General features: G+C 46.2%; 1 protein-coding gene across 14 annotated transcripts in view; it reads right to left on the bottom strand.

The window, feature by feature from the left end:
* NTM (neurotrimin) overlaps window positions 1–19,191 on the bottom strand; it is a 969,594-nt gene that overhangs the window by 436,156 nt on the left and 514,247 nt on the right. For 12 of the 14 annotated variants that reach the window (XM_039471027.2, XM_074400884.1, XM_039471028.2 and 9 more), the window contains one exon: window positions 8,307–8,391. In XM_039471027.2, the coding sequence (XP_039326961.1) occupies window positions 8,307–8,391 (85 nt within the window). Of the gene's footprint in view, window positions 1–8,306; window positions 8,392–9,992; window positions 10,433–19,191 lie in introns of those variants that run through there. The other 2 variants (XM_074400888.1, XM_003923499.3) reach the window with 2 other exon arrangements.

Genomic DNA, 19,191 nt, shown 5'->3' with positions numbered 1-19,191 from the left:
AATCTCTAAACAGATGTGTAGGAGAGGCATCACAAAAAAACTCACAATTATAGGTGGACAAAGGGGGATTTCTCTACGGATCTTTCTGATGGAAGACATGGTATATTGGCCAAAGTATTTAAGCCACAATCGTTTAAAATGAAAATTGGTATATGTGTGTGTGTGTGTGTGTTATATACACATATATGCACACATGCACGTGTACATACATATACAGAGAAAGAAAGTTATAACCATATACTAAACTTTGTGTGTGGTATCTCATTTTAACCTAAAACAACACTTCTGAGATAGGTAGTAACGGTCCTCTTTAAATGGAGAGTGGAGAGATTACAAATTTTGCCTGCAATTACACAAAGTGGCTGAGCTGGAGTTTGTAGATTTCTGTCTCCCGGCCTGTTTTCTTTCTAGCCTACCACTCCCGGCACATATGAATCAGTAAGGTCTTGTGCGTTGGGGCTCTTTGTCTCCAGCAATTGTACTCCTAGTAAACTTCCCTGTTACCTCCTTCTCTCTTCAGCTCACACATGCAACTTGAAAATGCATCCTAAACTCAATAAATCCTTGGTTTCCTAAAATATAATATTATTTGACCACCTATGATGACGTTGGTAGTATTATTTATTTGGTATTAGTTATCTATTACACACTGGAAGCAAAATGACCTTAAATAACGCAAGGATAACATTCTATTTTACTCATCAGTGGAGACTTTCAACCCAAGAGAACAAATCTACCATTACCATTAATTCTCTTTTTTTACAAGATTCCCCAGGAAAGATGGCTATTACTAGTCAACAAAAAGAAGTAGGCAGTGTTTTGGAGCACGTGCCTCCTGTCCCCCAGGTGCCATGGCATCCAGATGCACTGACTGGCCTGTGCAATCCTGCTAGAATTGAGTGTCCACCTCGACTGTGTTCAATACCACATTCCAGAGAAGTATGTGGAAATGTTCACGGTATTATTAACATTATTAACTCTCTGTGAGAAAATCCAACATTGAGAAAGTCCAAGATTGAGAAAGTCCAACATGTAATGCCAAAGATCAGTGGAAGAATCTAGAATAAGGGTCTTCCTCTGAACAAACTAGGGAAATGGTAAGATTCTGTGAGGAGAAGGGATCTCTAGGGGTTGGTTGGGTCCCTGTGTCTTCACGCCATGGAGGACACAAAACCTTAAACACTCTCAAAGCCCTGTTTCTCACACATCAGGAGAGGGGATTCCTGTGCACCACGACAAGGAGGGACAACCAAACTCACCGGGTCTCTAGTGGGAGAGGAACTTGGCAATGAAGAATAGAAGGGACAGAACGAGACCAGCGCTACGGAACAGAGGGAGCCTGCCTAGGAGTCAGACACTACCCATCCTGAGTCCCAGGCTCAGCACCCACCTGAGCATGTGAGCTGGGAAAATACCTTCACTGTGCCTCTCAGCGCTTTGGTTTCCTGATCTATAAAATCAACGTGATAATTGTGTCCACCTGATGGAGCATCTGTTAGGAGTAAGTGAGCTGCTTCTGGTAAACTGCTCAGCACAGGACCTGACCCACAGGAAACAGCTGTCCCACATGGAGCCAGAGTCAAAGCATAAGAATGTAAGGTGTGGTACAGACTAAACCAGCAGTCAGGAGAGAATACAGTGATAAATGTCAGCTAACTGCATTGAAAGCATTCATGGTCAGCAGGATGCTTTTGCCCTTACTAGGAAAAGGTGGCTTTCCCTTCATCACGCGAAGTCCCAAGTGAGGGCTCACAGCCTGGGGACGGAGTGTGCCCTGGCTGCCAGCCCTCTCACCCTTCTGGAAGGCGTCCTTGTGCAAGACTGATGATCACTACTCTCACTATCTGGAAAACCAGGTGGTTGACCTCCCTGATCTCTGCAATCCTTTCAAATTCAAAATGCTGTGCATGTAAAAGAGGGAGAAAGGCAACATTTTTCTGCAAAGCACTTATGGTTTAGATGACGGGTGTGAGAGCACTGAGCTGGCCCCCTGTAGCCTCCTCTGGCTTCCAGTGACAATTGGCATACTCCTCCTCCTTCTGCCCCATGTTTGGTTGAGTTTTTAGTTTCCCGTTTTAGTTTTTGGCTACTCAACAGCTGAATGTGCTTCCAGGAGCCTCCCTCTGCTGGCCCATCTGTCCCTGCTCCTCAGAGCCACAGGCCACCAGCCGGATGCCTGGCAAGCCCTGAGGTGAGTGCTCAGTGGCTGGTCCTGAGGGGGGGTAGGGTGGTGGCAGCAGCACAGGCTTCCTGAGTGGCATTGCTATTCTGGACGGGTGAACTCATAAACGACAGATCAATAGTTAACGCCTCCACAACCACGGCCAGCAGACTCTGAAAACAGAAAGGATGGGCAGAGTGCTTTTCTGTGTCCCTCCTTATCTTGGAAATGCTAATTTCCCTGGGGTTGACTACATCATTGTTTCTTCAAAGGCTTAAGGACTGGGTGGGGAAGTGATCCAGCAAAAAGAAGGCATGTGTCATGGGTACAAATATGAAATAACGGACACCCGACACAGCCCATCTCATCTGTGGCCTGGACACACGGACACAATCTCAATGACTTCTATGTATTTGTAACCTGTCCCCAGCACCCCTGCAAGAGCAGCCTCGCACAGCTGCCCAGACAGAAACGACACTGAGGAAGTAACATGCCTAAGGCAAGGACAGCAGAAGACAATCCAGGAAAAAAGACACAGACTCTGGGAAGAAAACGTGATCTCAGGCCTTCATTCCCACAGTCATTCACGCAACTAATATATTGAACATCTTCTATCTGCCAGACACTGCTTATACAGTGCTAATTAGACAGAGGACATCTCTTCTCAAGGAATTTATAGTCCCGTTGGGGAAGACAAACCATACACAGATAACCAAATAATGAATGAGGTGCTTCAGATGGAGATGACTGTTCTAAAGAAAAAATCCAGGACGATATGCCAGGGTAAGACTGGCGGTAGTGGTAGAAGATTATTTTGATTTGGTATCAGGAAAGGCATGCAGGAGGGAATTCTGTGTGAGCTTAGGCCAAAATGATAAGAAACAGCTGTCCGTGGAAAGACCAGAGTAGGGCTGTTCCCAGAAGTGGGATCCACAAGAGGAAATGCTCTGCAGCTGGAACAAGCTGTGTTTATGGGTGTCCACAACAGAGTGAGTAAAGCGAAAGACAGGGCGAGAGTCCTTCAGATTTTATTGGCAAATCCCATGGGCCAAGCCACGTGCTGCATCGAGGAGGCAAACCTGAATGAGGCATAGTTCTGCCTTCAAGAGGTTGTGGAGTCGCTGAAGGGACTACCAGAGAATCCACCTGATTATCAAATGAAACTCCACGCACTTTACATGACATAAGCAAAGGGCCACAGTTTCCTTCATCTAGAAGGTGACTCCCTGGATCCTCTCAAGTATCAAAACCACATTATTCTATGTGATTGCATGGAGTTCCATGTAAAAACTCAACCTAAATGACATACATTTCTCAGACCTTCAATTCCTAACTCACCCTGGAAAACCAACATCATCCAATCACTAAGCCTATGGTCTAGAGGCACAACAGAAGCCAGAGTTCAGCCTCTCATGCCCACCTACCAAGTGATCCCCAGGAAATAATGCACTTTACCAGCTGCTGCCTTAATTGGGGAATCTCTGAAACAAGGAAAGCATTCATTCATTGAAACTGCCAAGTGGCAGGCATTTTGATGCTTAGTGAAGGTCTCTAAGTGAATGACAACCACACAGCTGGGCATCCAGGGCTCTCTGTTTCCTCACTGGATGTCTGCTCATTTCCACCCAGGAGCTAGGAGCTAGCACAAGCCTGCCCACCTACAGAAAGCCTTTGCTCCAACAGAGGGGCTCTGTTCCAGCCACAGCAGTGTGATTGCCCACATTTTCACGGCGCATTCTGCCTCACAAGGTTCATGACCTCTTTGTCCACAGCCAGCTTTTTCAGTTGGACCCAAGCCCTCAAAAGCCAAGTCCAGGCCATATGCCTTTCTACACCCAAACACCCGGCTCAGTGCCTGATATGGGCTGGCTGTGTCCCCACCCAAATCTCATCTCGAATTCTAGTTCCCATAATTCCTATGTGTCGTGGTGTGAGATAACTGAATCATGGGTGTGGTTTACCCCATACTGTTCTCGTGGTAGTGAATAAGTCTCAGAGGAGCTGATGATTTTATAAAGGGTTTCCCCTCTCTCTTGGCTTTTCATTGTCTTGTCTGCCGCCATGTAAAATGTGCCTTTCGCCTTCTGCCATGATTGTGAGGCCTCCCCAGCCACGTGGAACTGTGAGTCCATTAAACCTATTTTTCTTTCTAAATTACCCAGTCTTGGGTACGTCTTTATCAGCAGTGTGAAAACGGACTAATACTGTGCCCTTCTTGAAAGAACCTCTCAATACATTTTTGATTGGCCATAATTGAAATTTAAAATAAAATGACAGAGAAATGTGGTAAGGAGATAAATTGAACATAGCTGGGGGATATTTTTGTTTTGTTTTCATTCATTTCGTTTGAGTAAGCATCTGCCAGACACAATGCTCATGCCATGACGAGGAATGATACCTACTTTCCAAGAGGTACTCTGCAGCCCAAGGGAAGAAAGAAGACAAGAGTTAGGCAACATTGGAAAACAGGGTCTAAGCCAAAATGAATGGGGCAGACACTGAGTGCCACAGAGGAATGAGAGGAACACGGAATTCAAAGGGTCCTGAACAGTCCTGGGAAGCTTGGTGTACAAAGTCAAGGAGTGGAGTCCTGAGCCAGCATACCAGCCTGCCACTGGCTGCTTGTGTGATTTCAGGTAAGTTCCCCATCTCTGGGCCTTAATGGGGAACAATTAAGTCTATTTCAGAGTGTTATGAGGATTAAACGTTAATGTTTACATAAAACATTCACACAGTAACAGACCAAGGACAGCACTATTTATCTTATTAACATGATTATTACTAGTGCTTTATAGTCTGGCGTCAAAGCTTCCTAGCTGTGTCACCTTCATCAAAGGATGTAAACTCTCCACACCTCAGTTTTCTCATCTGTAAAACAGGGATAATAATAGCTCCTACATCATCGGGCTGTTATTAGAGTTAAGTGTTAATGTTATAAGGCTGAATGATAGGTTAGATATTATTAAAATACTTAGATACTCCGGTACACATAGTGAGCACTCAATAAGCATTGGCTAATAGTATTATTGTAGATTCTGTGTTACCTCACCCTTTTAAGAAATATTCCTACAGAATGTCAGCAGGAGGGCAGAAAGAGTGGGGAATTACAAATTGTAATTCTTTTCAGGCTTAAAAGTTTCCTCACATTGGACTCTTCCGCTGAGCATTTACTCTTTAGAGACTGGATAAGATCCTCAAAAAATGATATTGGTGAGAACAAAGCAGCATGAAATGAAATTAGAGCAAAAAGTCCTCTGCTGGTTATGAGGAAAACTACATGCGTCACCATCATCACCCAATCACCCATAGGAAGATGGACATGGTGGCCTCCAGGCCACACCCATAGGAAGATGGATATGGCGGCCTCCAGGCCACACCCATAGGAAGATGGATATGGCGGCCTCCAGGCCACAGCGCACGTGCTCTGGTCTCCCCTAGTTGTGGTTCCTTATAGCTTTGTCATATGATTAGCCACAAAAGAAAAAAAAAAAAAACAGAAGAAGGAAAGATAGATGGAGGGAGGGAGGGAAGGAAGGAAGGAAGGAAGGAAGAAGGGACATCTGCTCCCCCCCCCCACACACACACACAATACAAAGCAAAAAGAAAATAACTCAGAACTCTGAACTACTAGATTGTTGCAACCTATACTCAGGTTACATGAAAATTATGCAAACAAAACACATTCTGAAATTCCTACTTGCTTCTCTGCACACAGAACAAGAAAATGTAGGGCCTGTGTTTGAGACTTCAGGGGCTTCCACTCCACAAAAACACACCTAGTAGGGCAGCCCTTTCTTGTTCTAGTGCATCAGAGTCTGAGAAGGAGGGAAATCCTGAGAGGCCTGAGCACCCTCTATATTGGTTGCCTGTTACACTTGGTGCCTGATTCATATCCTCAGTCTGGCCCATGGTCAAGGGCTGGTGTCACTCAGACCCTAGCTTATCTAATCCCTGTCCTGTAGTGCTCCATGCACTGTGAGGGCCTTTCTCTTGTATGTCAGGAAGACATTCAGCCCTTGAGGCTGGCACAGAATGGCAGGAGATGTTCCAGAAGGAACTTGGCTGGGTAGGGCCAATTCAAGAGTCTAGAAAGGAAGTTCCACCATGTTCCCATCTCCATCTGTACCCAAACAATACCACTGTGTTGAGAGCACATGTGAAAATGCAAACAAACATTAGTGCTGAAAGAGACTGAGAGGAAGACTCGCAGAATGAGAAAAAAGAACCATGGAAAGGAAGACAAAGAAAGATAAGTCAGCCGGTACATGATAATGCGATTTCAAACAGAAGCTACTCCTAACCCAGGCCTGTCCCGTCATTCAGCCTCTGCTGAATGCAGCCACCCTCTGGATGGTCCTGATTTTCATAATGCTTGAAGACTACCTTCTGGAGACCAGATCCTGGCCTCCAAACAGAGGGTCTCTGTCTGCCAAGGCCCACATGCTGTTTATTTATCTTCAAATCTCTACAGAGCTACCTTACCTTTTCCTTGAAAAAATAAAAATCATCCCATTTATAACAAATGTTACCCACATGAAAATCTCTCTGTCCTTGGGAGGCCCTCCTGGCAGCCAAGGACTAGAGGCAAAGGGGGCATCCAGAGAACATTAAACTTCTTGATTATTACTGCTTTAGACGTTCATTTTTGGTTATTTAAGTAGTCTAAAATGACTGTATATTTGTAACTACCCTGAAATCCATTTCTAAAGCAGATACACAATCATTTTGGAATGAGGGGAGCTACTTGCTTTATTTTTGCCCAGAAGAGTGGAAGAGGAGGGTCTCATGAGCCAAGGAATAACTAGGAGTTGACCAGAGCCATGAGGATCAGCTCTCCCAAGACAAAGGATGCTTATAGCCCTGCATGGGTCCCTAAATTACACACTTCCTTTGACAATGTCCTGATAATTCAGTGCTGTATTGACATTGCCTCCTCTTCAACATTTTCTATCCTGTAGATATTTCCTTAAGAATACAGTCCACAAACAACACAATCCTAGAAGAAGTCATCAGAAAGGCCAAACCGTAGACACCGACACCAGGGTCATCTTTCCAGAAATCTTCATGTGCAAAGGACAAGAATATTGCCATGCTACCTTGTGTTAGCTCTGTTGCTTAGTTTGGAAAACTTTATTTAAGAGGGTAGACTAAATCAAGGAGAGGCAGGGAAATCGCTCTCATGAACCTTCTTAACTTCCACCTCATGCTTATTCGCTTATAAAATTCCAGAGAATAAAATTTCCCATTGCAATCATTAAGTGTGTTGCTCTCATAGGAGAGGTGTGGTTTATCAACACTGGAGATTGAGTTAGCGTTTCAGCAGGCAAGGTAATCAGGGAGATAGAATCATTCTACCTTACACAAAGCATAACCAAGATTCTTCTTCTTCTCCCCAAGTGCCTGCAAGCCTTAACCGCAGAAGCCAATCAGGACCCAACCCAACACTGAAACCTAGTTTTTCTTCAGTAGACGAGTTTTGCACATACTGTTTTGATGGAGGGCAGGAACAGAACACAGTTCACTAGAGTAAATGCCATTTTCCACGGACATATCAGACTCCATGACTTGGGCCTCAGAAAGCCACGTTCAGACAGGAGAAAGCGTCTCTGCCCACCAGCTCACGGCATGAAGGCACCCCAGGAAAGCCCCGGCACAGATAAGCCCAGGACAAAATAGCAGCTCTCCCCGAGTGCAGGGTCCAAGACTGGCAAATCCCCATGGCATGGGCGAGTGGGGGCATTCGCTCCAACCCAGACCCCTCCTTTGGGACTCATTAACTTCAGAGAAGACTGCTCGCGGCGAGCCTGTCCAGGCCCCCAGTCACCACGGCCACCAGGCTCAGGCACAGACAGTGCCAGGGACAAGTCCCTCAATCTCAACGACCAGCCACCCCTCACCCTCAGCAAATGCCTGAGCTGCAGAGGCCAGTTTTGGGGAAAAAGCTCACCGCCAGAACCTCTGAGCCTTTCCCTATGACCGCCACATTCCCAGGCAGAGCCCCCGGCGCAGCCATAAATTGTGCAGCCCAGGGAACCAGCGACCTTTCTGCCAGCCGGGGCTCGCCTCAGTGCACACACCTGCACCCCTGCCCCTTACCTCCACCCCATACAAATCATCCATTCGTAGAAGAATGTCAGCTCCCTACCTGAGGGTGGCGCTCTCCCCCTGCCGGACCGTCACGTTGTCCATGGCTTTGGGGAAGGTGGCATCTCCGCTGCGCACGGGCACTCCTGTGGGTACAAGGAACAGCAGCCTGAGAGACACGACCACGAGGCACTTCCAGGGCAGGAACAGGTACCCACAGACCCCCATCCTCGACAGCCACAACTTCCCAGAACTCCGGCAGCCGCACGGCACACGCCCCCCGGGCGAGCGCAGGAAGTGGGTGGGGTGCGGAGCGGGCGCGGGGACTGAGCGGTGGACTAGCGGCGACCGGGAGGCGCGGGGAGGAGGAAAGCGCGCAGACTCCTCCAAGTCTAATCTTCCTCCCCCAAATCCGGCCTCGGCTTGCCCGCCTCGGAAAACCAGTTCCACGGAGCGCGGCCAAAGGGGGCTCCCTCCTCGCTGCTGCGGCCGGGAAGGTGGCCGAGGAGGGGGCAGCGCCAGGCAGGTGAAAGGTGTGGGCGCGTCTCAGGAGCCGCCTCTTGCCAGGGGCCGTTCAGACATGGCACTTTGGAGAGGAGTAAGCACTTTGGTACCGGAAGGGGACGGGGTGGGCTTCATCCAGCGGCCCAGAGGCGGTGGTCTGCAGTCCCTCAGTTCCCACGGGGGAAATCCAACACTTTGTAAGTTTCGGAGCCGGGTTCGCCACCGGAAAACAATCGGAAACAATAGCGGATGGGCAGCGGAGCTCGCAGAGGCGCCGGGTGGCGCGCGGAGGAGACGCCGCGCGGGCTTCGTGCAATCCGGCCCCGGGATCCTGCGGCAGCCTCCTCGGTCAACTTCCTCCGAGCCCCAATGCGCTCCGCAGCCGCCGCGATCCGGCCGGGCTCGGCGGGGCAGGGGCTGCGGCAGTGGCCGAGGAGGGAGCGGCCGGGCGGCGGGAGCGGACCGCGGCGGCCCCTCGCTCGCTCGCTCGCTCGCTGGGGAAGGCGCGGCGCAGCCGGCACCGGAGCCGCGCGGACGCCAAGCTCAGCGGCCGCCCCCGGCCTCCGCGCCGCCTTCCTCCCGGGAGCAGCCCCGACGCGCGCGGGCCCCGACCGCCGGGGTTGTCATGGCAGCAGCTCCATCCCTGACCGCCACTTTCTCCCGGTGCCGCCTCGGAGCGAGCGAGCGGGCGGGCGGGCGAGCGGGCGGCGCGGACTGCGCACTCATCCCGGCGGGCGGGCGTGGGGCGCGGGGCGCGGGCGCCCACCTTAACCCCCGCCGCGCCGGGCCCAGGCTGTGCACCAGCCCAGCCCAGGCCAGGAGTTTAACCATTTCCCCGGTTCCAGAGCGGGCGCTTCCAAATTAGGAAAAAAAGGCAAAGTTACCATGCAGCCTTAATAAGCCCCAGACTGGAGACATCTTAATAAGGGTCACAAACTAATTAACTGGGAAAGGAACACCCTGCAGCATGCATACATGCACCTTTAAAAGGATCAGATTAATCCCATTAGCATTAAGAGTAAATTCAGAGTGTTGGGAGGATGCTTTAGAAGAACCTCATAGGTACTCAGTAGTACAGCACCCGCCCTGCAGCCCCCCACAAAGCTGCTCAAAACCCCAGACTCAACACCACCATTCTAGAAATCTGCCATGTATAAAACGCAGAACCACAGAAGCCTCTTAGTGTGCGAAACTGGCAAAATCGCATCATCAAAATGTTGGTCAAGTTCAGACACCGACTTACATTCTTTATTCCTGGTTTGTCGCCATTTAAAGATGCTGGGCCTGCAAAAGTGCTCACTTGAGTGGATGAGTGTGAGCCACTGGCTGTATTTATACAGCAGACTCCCAGGTTTCCTGGGCCTCGCACTGGCACAGCTGATTTCATCTTTAAGAAGTGTGTTTCTCAAATTCTTGAAACCCAGGGAAAGACTGGATTTGCCTTGGTCCTTGTCACTTCTCCTCTCTGGCTGCTGCTGGACCTCCTGTGTTTATATTAATATTTCTCCCTTAACTTCGGCTCTGAGGGAATGGCCTGCGTTTCCCTTCCCCAGCTAGACCTGGTCCTTGTGCTAGGGGGAAGTACAGATCAGCCCAACAGGCGCAGTGGTGGTGACATTAATAATGCTGCCTTCTCAGGGATTTCCAGAGCCAGACTCCAGCACTGACCCACATTCCCCTTGGGGACAGAGAGGAGACAACAGTAACTTTGGTTTTCCCCTAGACTTTCTATCAAAAACATCCAGAAAGCTTTTTTTTTTTTTTTTTTTTTTTTTTTTGCTGCCTTCTCTGGGATTTCCAGAGCCGGGCTCCAGCACTGACCCACATTCCCCTTGGGGATAGAGAGGAGACAACAGTATCCTTGGTTTTCCCCTAGACTTTCAATCAAACACATCCAGGAAACTTTTTTTTTTAACTGTTAAATAACAGAAAAATGTTCTTCCAGAAAGCCATCCAGCATCAAAAGCCGTCCAACATCAAAGAGACTGAACCGCTATAACAGTCACATAACCCGTACTCATTCTGGCAACCTTGCAGCAGTACCAATCACTTACATGTAGATAACACGTTGGAGAAGACACAAACATTTCACTAATCAAATCCCCCTCACACTAACTATATAGAGCTAGGACAGCAGTAGAGTTTGGAGAAATGGAAACCACACTCCTGGGTAACAAAGGAAAACTGAGAAGGCTTGTCTTTCCATTATCATAGTTGACTGGAAAATGCTCAGCCAGCAAGAGTGGGGTGACTTTACAGTGAAGAGCTCAAAAGACTTTGCATTACTCATCACTGGGCCAATTGTCCCCCCCCTCTCCTCTGATTACTTTCCTGATACTAAATTCTCAGGGAAACTCATCTGCTACTTTTGGCCACTGGGGATCATTTGATACATAACAGCAAAACTATCAATTCTCAACTTATGGCTGCAACAAATGACTTTACTATCAGGAATAAACAGTTACATCTGTGGGGAGCAGAAGAGCTTTGTTTACATTTTTGAAAGGAAAGGAGGACAATTAACCTATTTTAGTACCAGTCCATTCTTGGAAGATTCTATTGTGTCTCTATTTTCCAATGGGCAATTGTGGACATAGGAAATTGAATAACTTCACCAAGTTAAGACAAATATGATGATAGACTGAAGCTGTGAGATGATGTTTGCTGACTTCAGTCTGCTGAATTGGGGCTTCTTCTCCACAAGCCAGGGAGTCACCTCTAATAATTCATCCATTCATTTCAACCATCCTTGGTATTCCCATCTCCCCGCTCCTCTTAAACGCATCCTCACCACATCAAGTGGAAACAAATGGTAGTCATGGGGAGAGGAGAGGGACTCATTCTGAGCTTCGGAGTCATTTCCCTGCAGGCCTGAGAATGGCAGGGATGATTCCTTTCATGATAAATGCTAATCCTGGCTCTTGCATCTAATTTCCAGGTAGGTACAAATGAGCATTAGTTTTTGCATCGAGGAATGTGGATAATGACAACAAGAGGCTTTCCCAAGGGGCCTACATATATGATTAACTCTACAGGAAAATAACTTCGAAATCCATTTAAGATGGAAGATGCTTTATTAATACATTTTCCTGCCACTGCTTCATTAGTATGTCTGGGCAGGAAAATAATTCTTCTTACAGGCTCTTTGAGAGGTTCGCTTTCTACCAGTCTGCGTGCAGTTGACCTAAGACAGTCAAACCACCTTTGTCTTTGGCCACGAAGGGAGAGTGCTAAGCTTAGCACTAAGCTTAGCAATCCAGCAGTTGCAGCAGAAAACCCAGCCAAGCTCAGGTAACTCACAGGGAGGACAAAAAAAAAGGCACCTGCAACCTTATATCTGCTTCGTAGGCCCAGGGATCCAAACTTTATTCAAAAGCAGAAGTTTAGAAAGTGGTGAAAGGTCAGAGATGCCCACACAATTAACAAGACAAAATCCTTCAAACTGGCTATTGAAGTAGTTTGAAAAGATGAAGATCAGAATCATATGTCAATTCCCTTCCATCCCTTAATTCCTAAATATAACCAACACTTAGCGACTTAACTTATATCCTGTCTTCAGCTTCATAAGACTGCTCGATCTATTTTATTTTTCCCAGCATATCCAAGTTAATGAAAAGGGATGACATTCAAAGCAATTTCATTATTTGTGTTCTTTATAGAAACAACTTCCTTTCTGCCTTCTTGAAAGCAGATTCCTAACCAGCGCCCACCTCCACCCTCTTCCCCACCATCTCCCTCTCTTTCCTCCCTTCCTTCTTGCATACACATATACTGTACACATAAATCAGCTTGTCACAGCTTGTCTCTGTGCTGACAGCTGTAATTGCTTCAGGTTATAAAAATATCTGTAGGACAATGCCTTTCAAGCTCACAAACATGTACACACATACACACTCCCTCAGCAAAAGGAAACAATCATATTCCCTGTAATAATCCTGGGACCACAAAGGAGGGAAGAGCCAGACATGGTAACTCTGGGTGGTTGGCGGGCAGGTGAGGCCACAGTGGATGGAGACTTCAGGCAGCCCTGGCATTTGTACACTGAAGCAGGGCTGGAGGAGAGAAGAATTCCCGATGAAAGAGAAATTGGTTGTTGTTTTTGTTTTGCTCCACGTTAGCCAGAGCAAGCCGGGGCCAGCTAAAGAGCTGTCACTATTCCACACACACGAGAGGCCAAAAGAGGAGCACTAGCTTAACAAATGCCAGTTCTGCTTCTCCTTGACTAAAAAGGCTAAAGGCCCCCCTCTCCTGGTGGAGATCTCAAATAGGAGTGCAGGCGAGAAGATGGGAAATGCAGGGCATTTAGAGTGCGATGACATCAAATAGATATTGGAAGATTGAATCAGAAAAGGCAGCGTAAATCTGGATAAAGAGATGCCTCTAGGGCAGTAAGTAGGGAAGGACTGGGAACTGGAAAAATATATGCTATTTTTTGCTCCTCTATGAATACAGGATCAAAATAAAATCGTGGTTCATCCGGGCTATAGTCCAGCGTGTTAGGATTTCAGCAGAAAGAGCAAAAGGGCAACTTGAAAAGGGGAAGAGGGCTCCAGGGAGAGAAAAGAGGTCACAAATAGAGAGAATCGAGAAGGAGGATATGAAGGAATAGCAAAGGTGAGGCTATCTATGGACTTTAAACCCGTAAAACTTTACAAGAGATGCATAAAGCAGAGAGATGGTGGATAGAACAACTGGAGATAGAAAAGTTGGGAAGCAGGATGAACAAGCCAAAATCAAAGTGTCAATGCAGTGACAGGCAGGTGCCCAAAAGGGGACAGCCTGAGAGGCAGGGGTCTTTGGGGCAGAATCTTTCCTTTTCATCTAAGCTTTGGGTCATGAGATAACCCTGGACTCATAACATCACAGAATGATACACACAGAAGGGACCTTGGAAAGATTTTTAGTATAATCCATTCATTTCATAAGAGAAGAACTGAGCTCCAGGAGGGAGCAGTAGTGATTGTAGGAGCATAAAGTTAATAAACTGACCAATCAAGACTAGAACTCAGAACTCCTGACTCCTACACCAGAGTTCTTTCTACTCTACCTGTCAAGTAAGAACAATATATAAGAGCTAACCAATACAGTAGTAACTCCTGCTGCTGCTGCTCCATCTGTGGCCAAAAGAGAGACCCACAGAAGACAGATTACCATGATTGTCCAGGATAACTTGGGGTATCCAATTATTTGGTTGAATTCAAATTAGTTAATAAACCGGCAAGTAGATTTTGAGTTCCTCATGTGTCCCAGGAGCTAGGTTGAGAGAGACAATGATAAAGACCTGGCCCCTGACCTTGAGTTGCATGTGGTCTAGGGCTAATGGGTTTGTCAGTGGTTTCATTTCTATTAACATTCATGAAAGTTACAACGAACTCCACCCTGCACTCCCCTTTAAGCCCTTGAGAACTTTCTCATTGCTGGACAAATAAGCTGAGCTCTGCATAGCCTGTGGGAAGCAATTTGTCTCATTACGCTTGTCCAGATTCCCAGCCACAATCTTGGTTCTCTAGCTTCATTGAAAGGCGCATTCTGAGGGGTGGGGTGCTCCGAAGGACTTCTAAATATTGGGAAGCCCTTCATCAACTCAATAGGGCAGTGAAAACAGTGAATGGGAGAGAGAAAGGCAAAAGTAACATTGGCCTCCCTGCATAAAGGGCACTTCCAGCAGGGAAGACAGACATTCAACCAATAATTTTATGAAATAGTGGATACAGTTGTGATGAAGGCTGTGAGCCAAAAAATGGAAGAAAAGATAGGATCGAAGATTCTTGTCGTGTCTGAAAGATCAGGAAACTTTTCCCTAAGGAAATGATGTTCAACTGGACTTAGCAGTGAGGGGGGAGATGAAGGGATGGTTAAGCATGGGCAGGAATCTTGTGGATGGCAGAGGATGGCACAGACACCACATGACCCGAGACGGGAAGGAGCATGAGCAGAAACTGCCTCAACAGCCTCAGCTGATGTTCATGCAAACTACGGATGGGCACCTCAGGAGTGCTCTGTGTCGCACCGAAAACCTCTAATGCCATCAACATTCTGTGTTCATGCAGTCATCGATCCATTCAGTACATATTTATCCCGTAAGCACCATGACCTTGGGTTTTAGACTCAGACAGACCAGAAGTCAAATATTCACCCTCTCCATTACTAGTTGTGGGACCCTGGGGACATGTCTTAACCTAATCTGTAAAATAGTCGTCCTCATGATACCTACTGATCAATGCTGCTGTGAAGACAAGATGGGGAAGTAGCTGCAAAGAGTTTAGCACAGGCCTGGCTGCTCCCAGGCTTCTCACACTGGGACTGGACGGAGCTGCCATTGGCTGTGCTTCCCTCATTCTGAGTCAGCTTATAGTTGACATTCATGCAGAGAACCCAGGAGCAGACTGCTAAGTGCAGGCCCTGGGAATGCTCTTAGGGTTCACCGCGTAGGGGGGACAGAGCAGGAACATCATGCTGAGATGTAGTTAGAGAGAGGAAGTAGCACAGCCTCTAGACCACCCAGAGCAGGAAGAGCTGTGGCCCCCAGCTCCCACCCACTGTCAGGCCTCTGTTCTCTGGGCCTGTGGGAAACAGCCTGTGCTTCGAAAAGAGGAAACCGCTTTCTCTTTCAGTAGCAGCCTGGGAACTTTGATTTGCCATGTTCACCCAGTACAACAGAAAGGTAGCCAATGAACCCAACAAAAAGACAGGACACCTCCGTCCCATTAGAAAGTGAGCCACAGTGTCTGACCTCCTTCGATGAGCTTGTAAGCCCTTCATTGCTTCTAGGTGCCTGATGGCTGAATCCAAAGCTTCCTTGATCACACAAGGCGCAACACGCTCGGGTATCCATCTTAGACGAATCACTGGGTAAAAACAACCTGGGACTGCCTCATCTCTCCTAATTTCTGCATTCAGGGATTAGCCTTGTAACCTCTGTGGAAGAGTTAACCCACAGATACTCACCTACATGCGCACACAGACACCAGTTCTAATGCTTCCAAGCCCAGCCCAGCCCGAGTAGGGAAGTGGCTTCTCAAACAGAAAGAGCCCTGGGAATGGCAATTTTATCAAGTACAAATTTGGAGTTTAAAACTCCAAGTTCACTGTCAGAGGAACCTGACTTGCTTCTCCTCCATGCCCCATTCTCCCTAAACAGTCACCTAGAACTTTTGTTGTCTCTGTTTGACCTTTTCCTCTCATTTTCTTTAAAGGTTTTATTTCTTGTTCCCCATCCAAGAACAGCAGCAAAGTAAATTTTAATGACATAAGAATTTGCATAATAACATGTGGGTCGAACTGTAATTTTTATTGGAGGTGACATTTGTGCAAATATACTTAGTAAACCAGAAGACATGAGTTCTAGTTTCACCTCAGCCCATCATTTTGTCACCTTACGGAAGTCCCTGCTTGTTTTTGAATTTTTGGCTTGTTTTGAATTTGTCCAAAAAAAAAAAATCTTCATGATCTGTGGGTCTGAGAAGGTCTAATGACTAATTCACTCAAATAGGTTAACACACTTTTGCAGAATTGAAGGAACAATTTCAGAGTACGGTGACAGCTCAGTAGAGGCTGGGATTTGGGGTCTGGAATACCAGCCCCAGTCTGCCCCTTACCAGTTCAGCGGCACAGCCCTGCTCTCTTCCTCCCGCCTTCTAAATTGGAATTTGGATGAGATGACTTCCCAGGACCTTTCCAACTCTAATAGTCTAGGATTATAATGCTTCTCGACACTCTTATCAAATTCACTCATCAATCCCTCCTGCACAGAAATAGCCTTTCTCATATAGCCTTCCACTCTTCCCATTCATCTAGGTAACCACTTCAGAGTGTAGAAAACTGTTGTACAAAGTAATTAATGAGCTGCCCTGGATCTGAGGCAAACGATGGAAGAGTCAAGATGATTAAAAGTCTTCCGATAAAGGGTTTCTTTAAGGAAAAGAAAATCCCACAATGCAACCAGCAATGTTAATCTTCAATAAATATGCTGTTAATATTTAACTGGCATTTATTTAAACTTACAGTAACTGTCCTATTAAATCTAAATTAATTGCCCATTTGGGAATCTTCCCCTAAAGCCTAGCTGGGACATGGCTGTCTAGATACAGTCTATGCTAGGCATCCAGCCATAAAGAGAATATTTAAACCCTCCTTCCAGGACTGGGCTATCACAATATCTGGGTTAGAAGGGCCTTAGAGGTCTATTGGACTAGTTACATACTCTGTCCTTTAACTTTCTGGGGCCCTATTTTTTTTTCTTCATAAAGGAATTTTTCTGTGTTTCCTGTATCTACCTCTTTCCCACTCTTCCTTTCATTTGGGTTCTCTCTGTCTCTCTTTTCTTAGTGTTTGTTTCTTCTGCACCTCACGATTTAGACTCATTTGGCTGTGTTTTATCTCAAACTCTCCTGGGTTTCTTAAATAAGCCATTTAGGCGTATGTTCATAGCAAATTCTGTACACACACAGATACATATACATACATATGATTGTATGTGTCACAAAGAACATTTTGTAATAGCAGTTGTATATAAAAGGCTAAGTGCTGTGAAATAATTCCTGAGTCACGCTGCTGTAGAAGGGGCAGCAAGAGTGTAATTGCGTAGAACTGATCTTTGCTATCCCTGAAATCAATCAATGTTTTTTATTAGAAGTGTGGTCCTGGTTGAACTCCTGTGATGTTATTTTGCTGTGATTGTAACACATTTACATTTCCACACCAAACCGACACAGATGCACCACACCAGTTTCATCAGATCAGTCGACTGCTGAGACGTAGATTTCAAACGAACAGCTAATCAGATGGGTTAGTGTTCAAACTGAGTTAACTTTAAACCAATGCATCAAGGCTGTACAGAATCTGAACTTTCCTCAGGGAAGTGGGAACTGGATAAGACTAAAATCATTCACTCTAAGGTTCCTACATGTTTAGCTCGCTGAATTTTATTTTTATTTTTGTTTTTATTTATTTATTTATTTATTTATTTATTTTTGAGACAGAGTCTCACTCTGTCGCCAGGCACCAGGCTGGAGTTCAGTGGCACAATCTTGGTTCAGTGCAACCTCGCCTCCCAGGTTCAAGCAATTCTCCTGCCTCAGCCTCCCGGGTAGCTGGGACTACAGGCACACACCACTATGCCCTGCTAATGTTTGTTTGTATTTTTAGTAGAGATGGGGTTTCACCATGTTGGCCAGGATGATCTCAATCTCTTGACCTCATGATCCGCCCGCCTCGGCCTCCCAAAGTGCTGGGATTACGGACTTGAGCCACCGCGCCCACCCGGCCAAGTTTAACTTTTAAATGTTCACTGCTTGCTTTGCAGGGCCTGATACAGGAATCGTGGTATGGAGGGAACAGAGCACCAACGAGCAGCAGGTGGGCTGGTGGGAAGGCACCCACACATTTTAAGAAAATAAACACACTCTCCACTGTTTGCTCGTGGAAGACTTGAATTTGTACTGCCCTAGATGTCAAGCTTCTATATACTTCTAACTAAACAAATACCCAAACCATCCACTTCTTTTTTTCTTCTTTACTTCAACTTAAAGCATCTTTATTTTAATGACTCTGACAAACTTACCGACTGTTACAAAGAAATAACAAATGCATTTCTGCATGCTTGTGAGTCACTATGACTTTCACCTTTTGGTCCATCTCTATGCATTACCCTCAGGAGTTCAGGGCCTTTCTAAATAAAACAATTGAGAATGCCCTTGGGGCATCTCAGCCTGTGCTTCCCTCCCAGTCTGGGGTTGACACGGGGCTGGCCATACCTCCCAGAAAGCAAGGATTTCCCTAAAGCTTTGATATGCTTTCTTTTTCTAGCTTACCACAAAACTACGGGTGGTGCTATAGGTCATGAGAAAGAAGGAGCTACTTGTGAGTGTCCTAAAACTGATGTGCTGTTCAGGTAGCTTTGAGCCTGGGGGAGGCAGAATTTGGAAAATGTTGTCAGCGTGCATGTGAATAAGCCACAAGACATGAAATCATCTACCTTGGCTTTCACAACAGTTTTGACAAGGTGTCAGGATCACAGATGCCTTTTTAAAAAGTGGGTAATCAGAAGACGATCTTTTCTTTTTTTTTTTTTTTTTTCAAAAGCAAAGAATTGCTTAAAACTAAGATATAAATCAAGGATAAATTGGCATGTTTCTATATGGGGAAGTATTAATATTAGATTCTCCAAGGGACACTTGCTAGGACAAATCAAATTTAATATTTTTACCAATGATCTGTCAAAGGGAATTTATAGAGAACTCTCCCAAGTTTGCAGAATACCTTAGATTTCCTTAAGTACTTATATCTTCAGCTGACAGGGATGAACTGCAAATAATCCAGAAAGTTATTTGGATATGTGGAAAAGTGGGCAAATACAATGGAGGCTATTTTAGAAAAAATAATCTACAATATGCATTTAAGATGCTGGCATCTAAGCAGTGGATTAAGAGACAGTGATATGG

Source organism: Saimiri boliviensis, chromosome 6 (assembly GCF_048565385.1).
Source record: "Saimiri boliviensis isolate mSaiBol1 chromosome 6, mSaiBol1.pri, whole genome shotgun sequence".
Taxonomy (NCBI): Eukaryota; Metazoa; Chordata; class Mammalia; order Primates; family Cebidae; genus Saimiri; species Saimiri boliviensis.
Note: the sequence above shows the minus strand (reverse complement) of the source record. Positions and strands in the feature narration are given on the sequence as shown.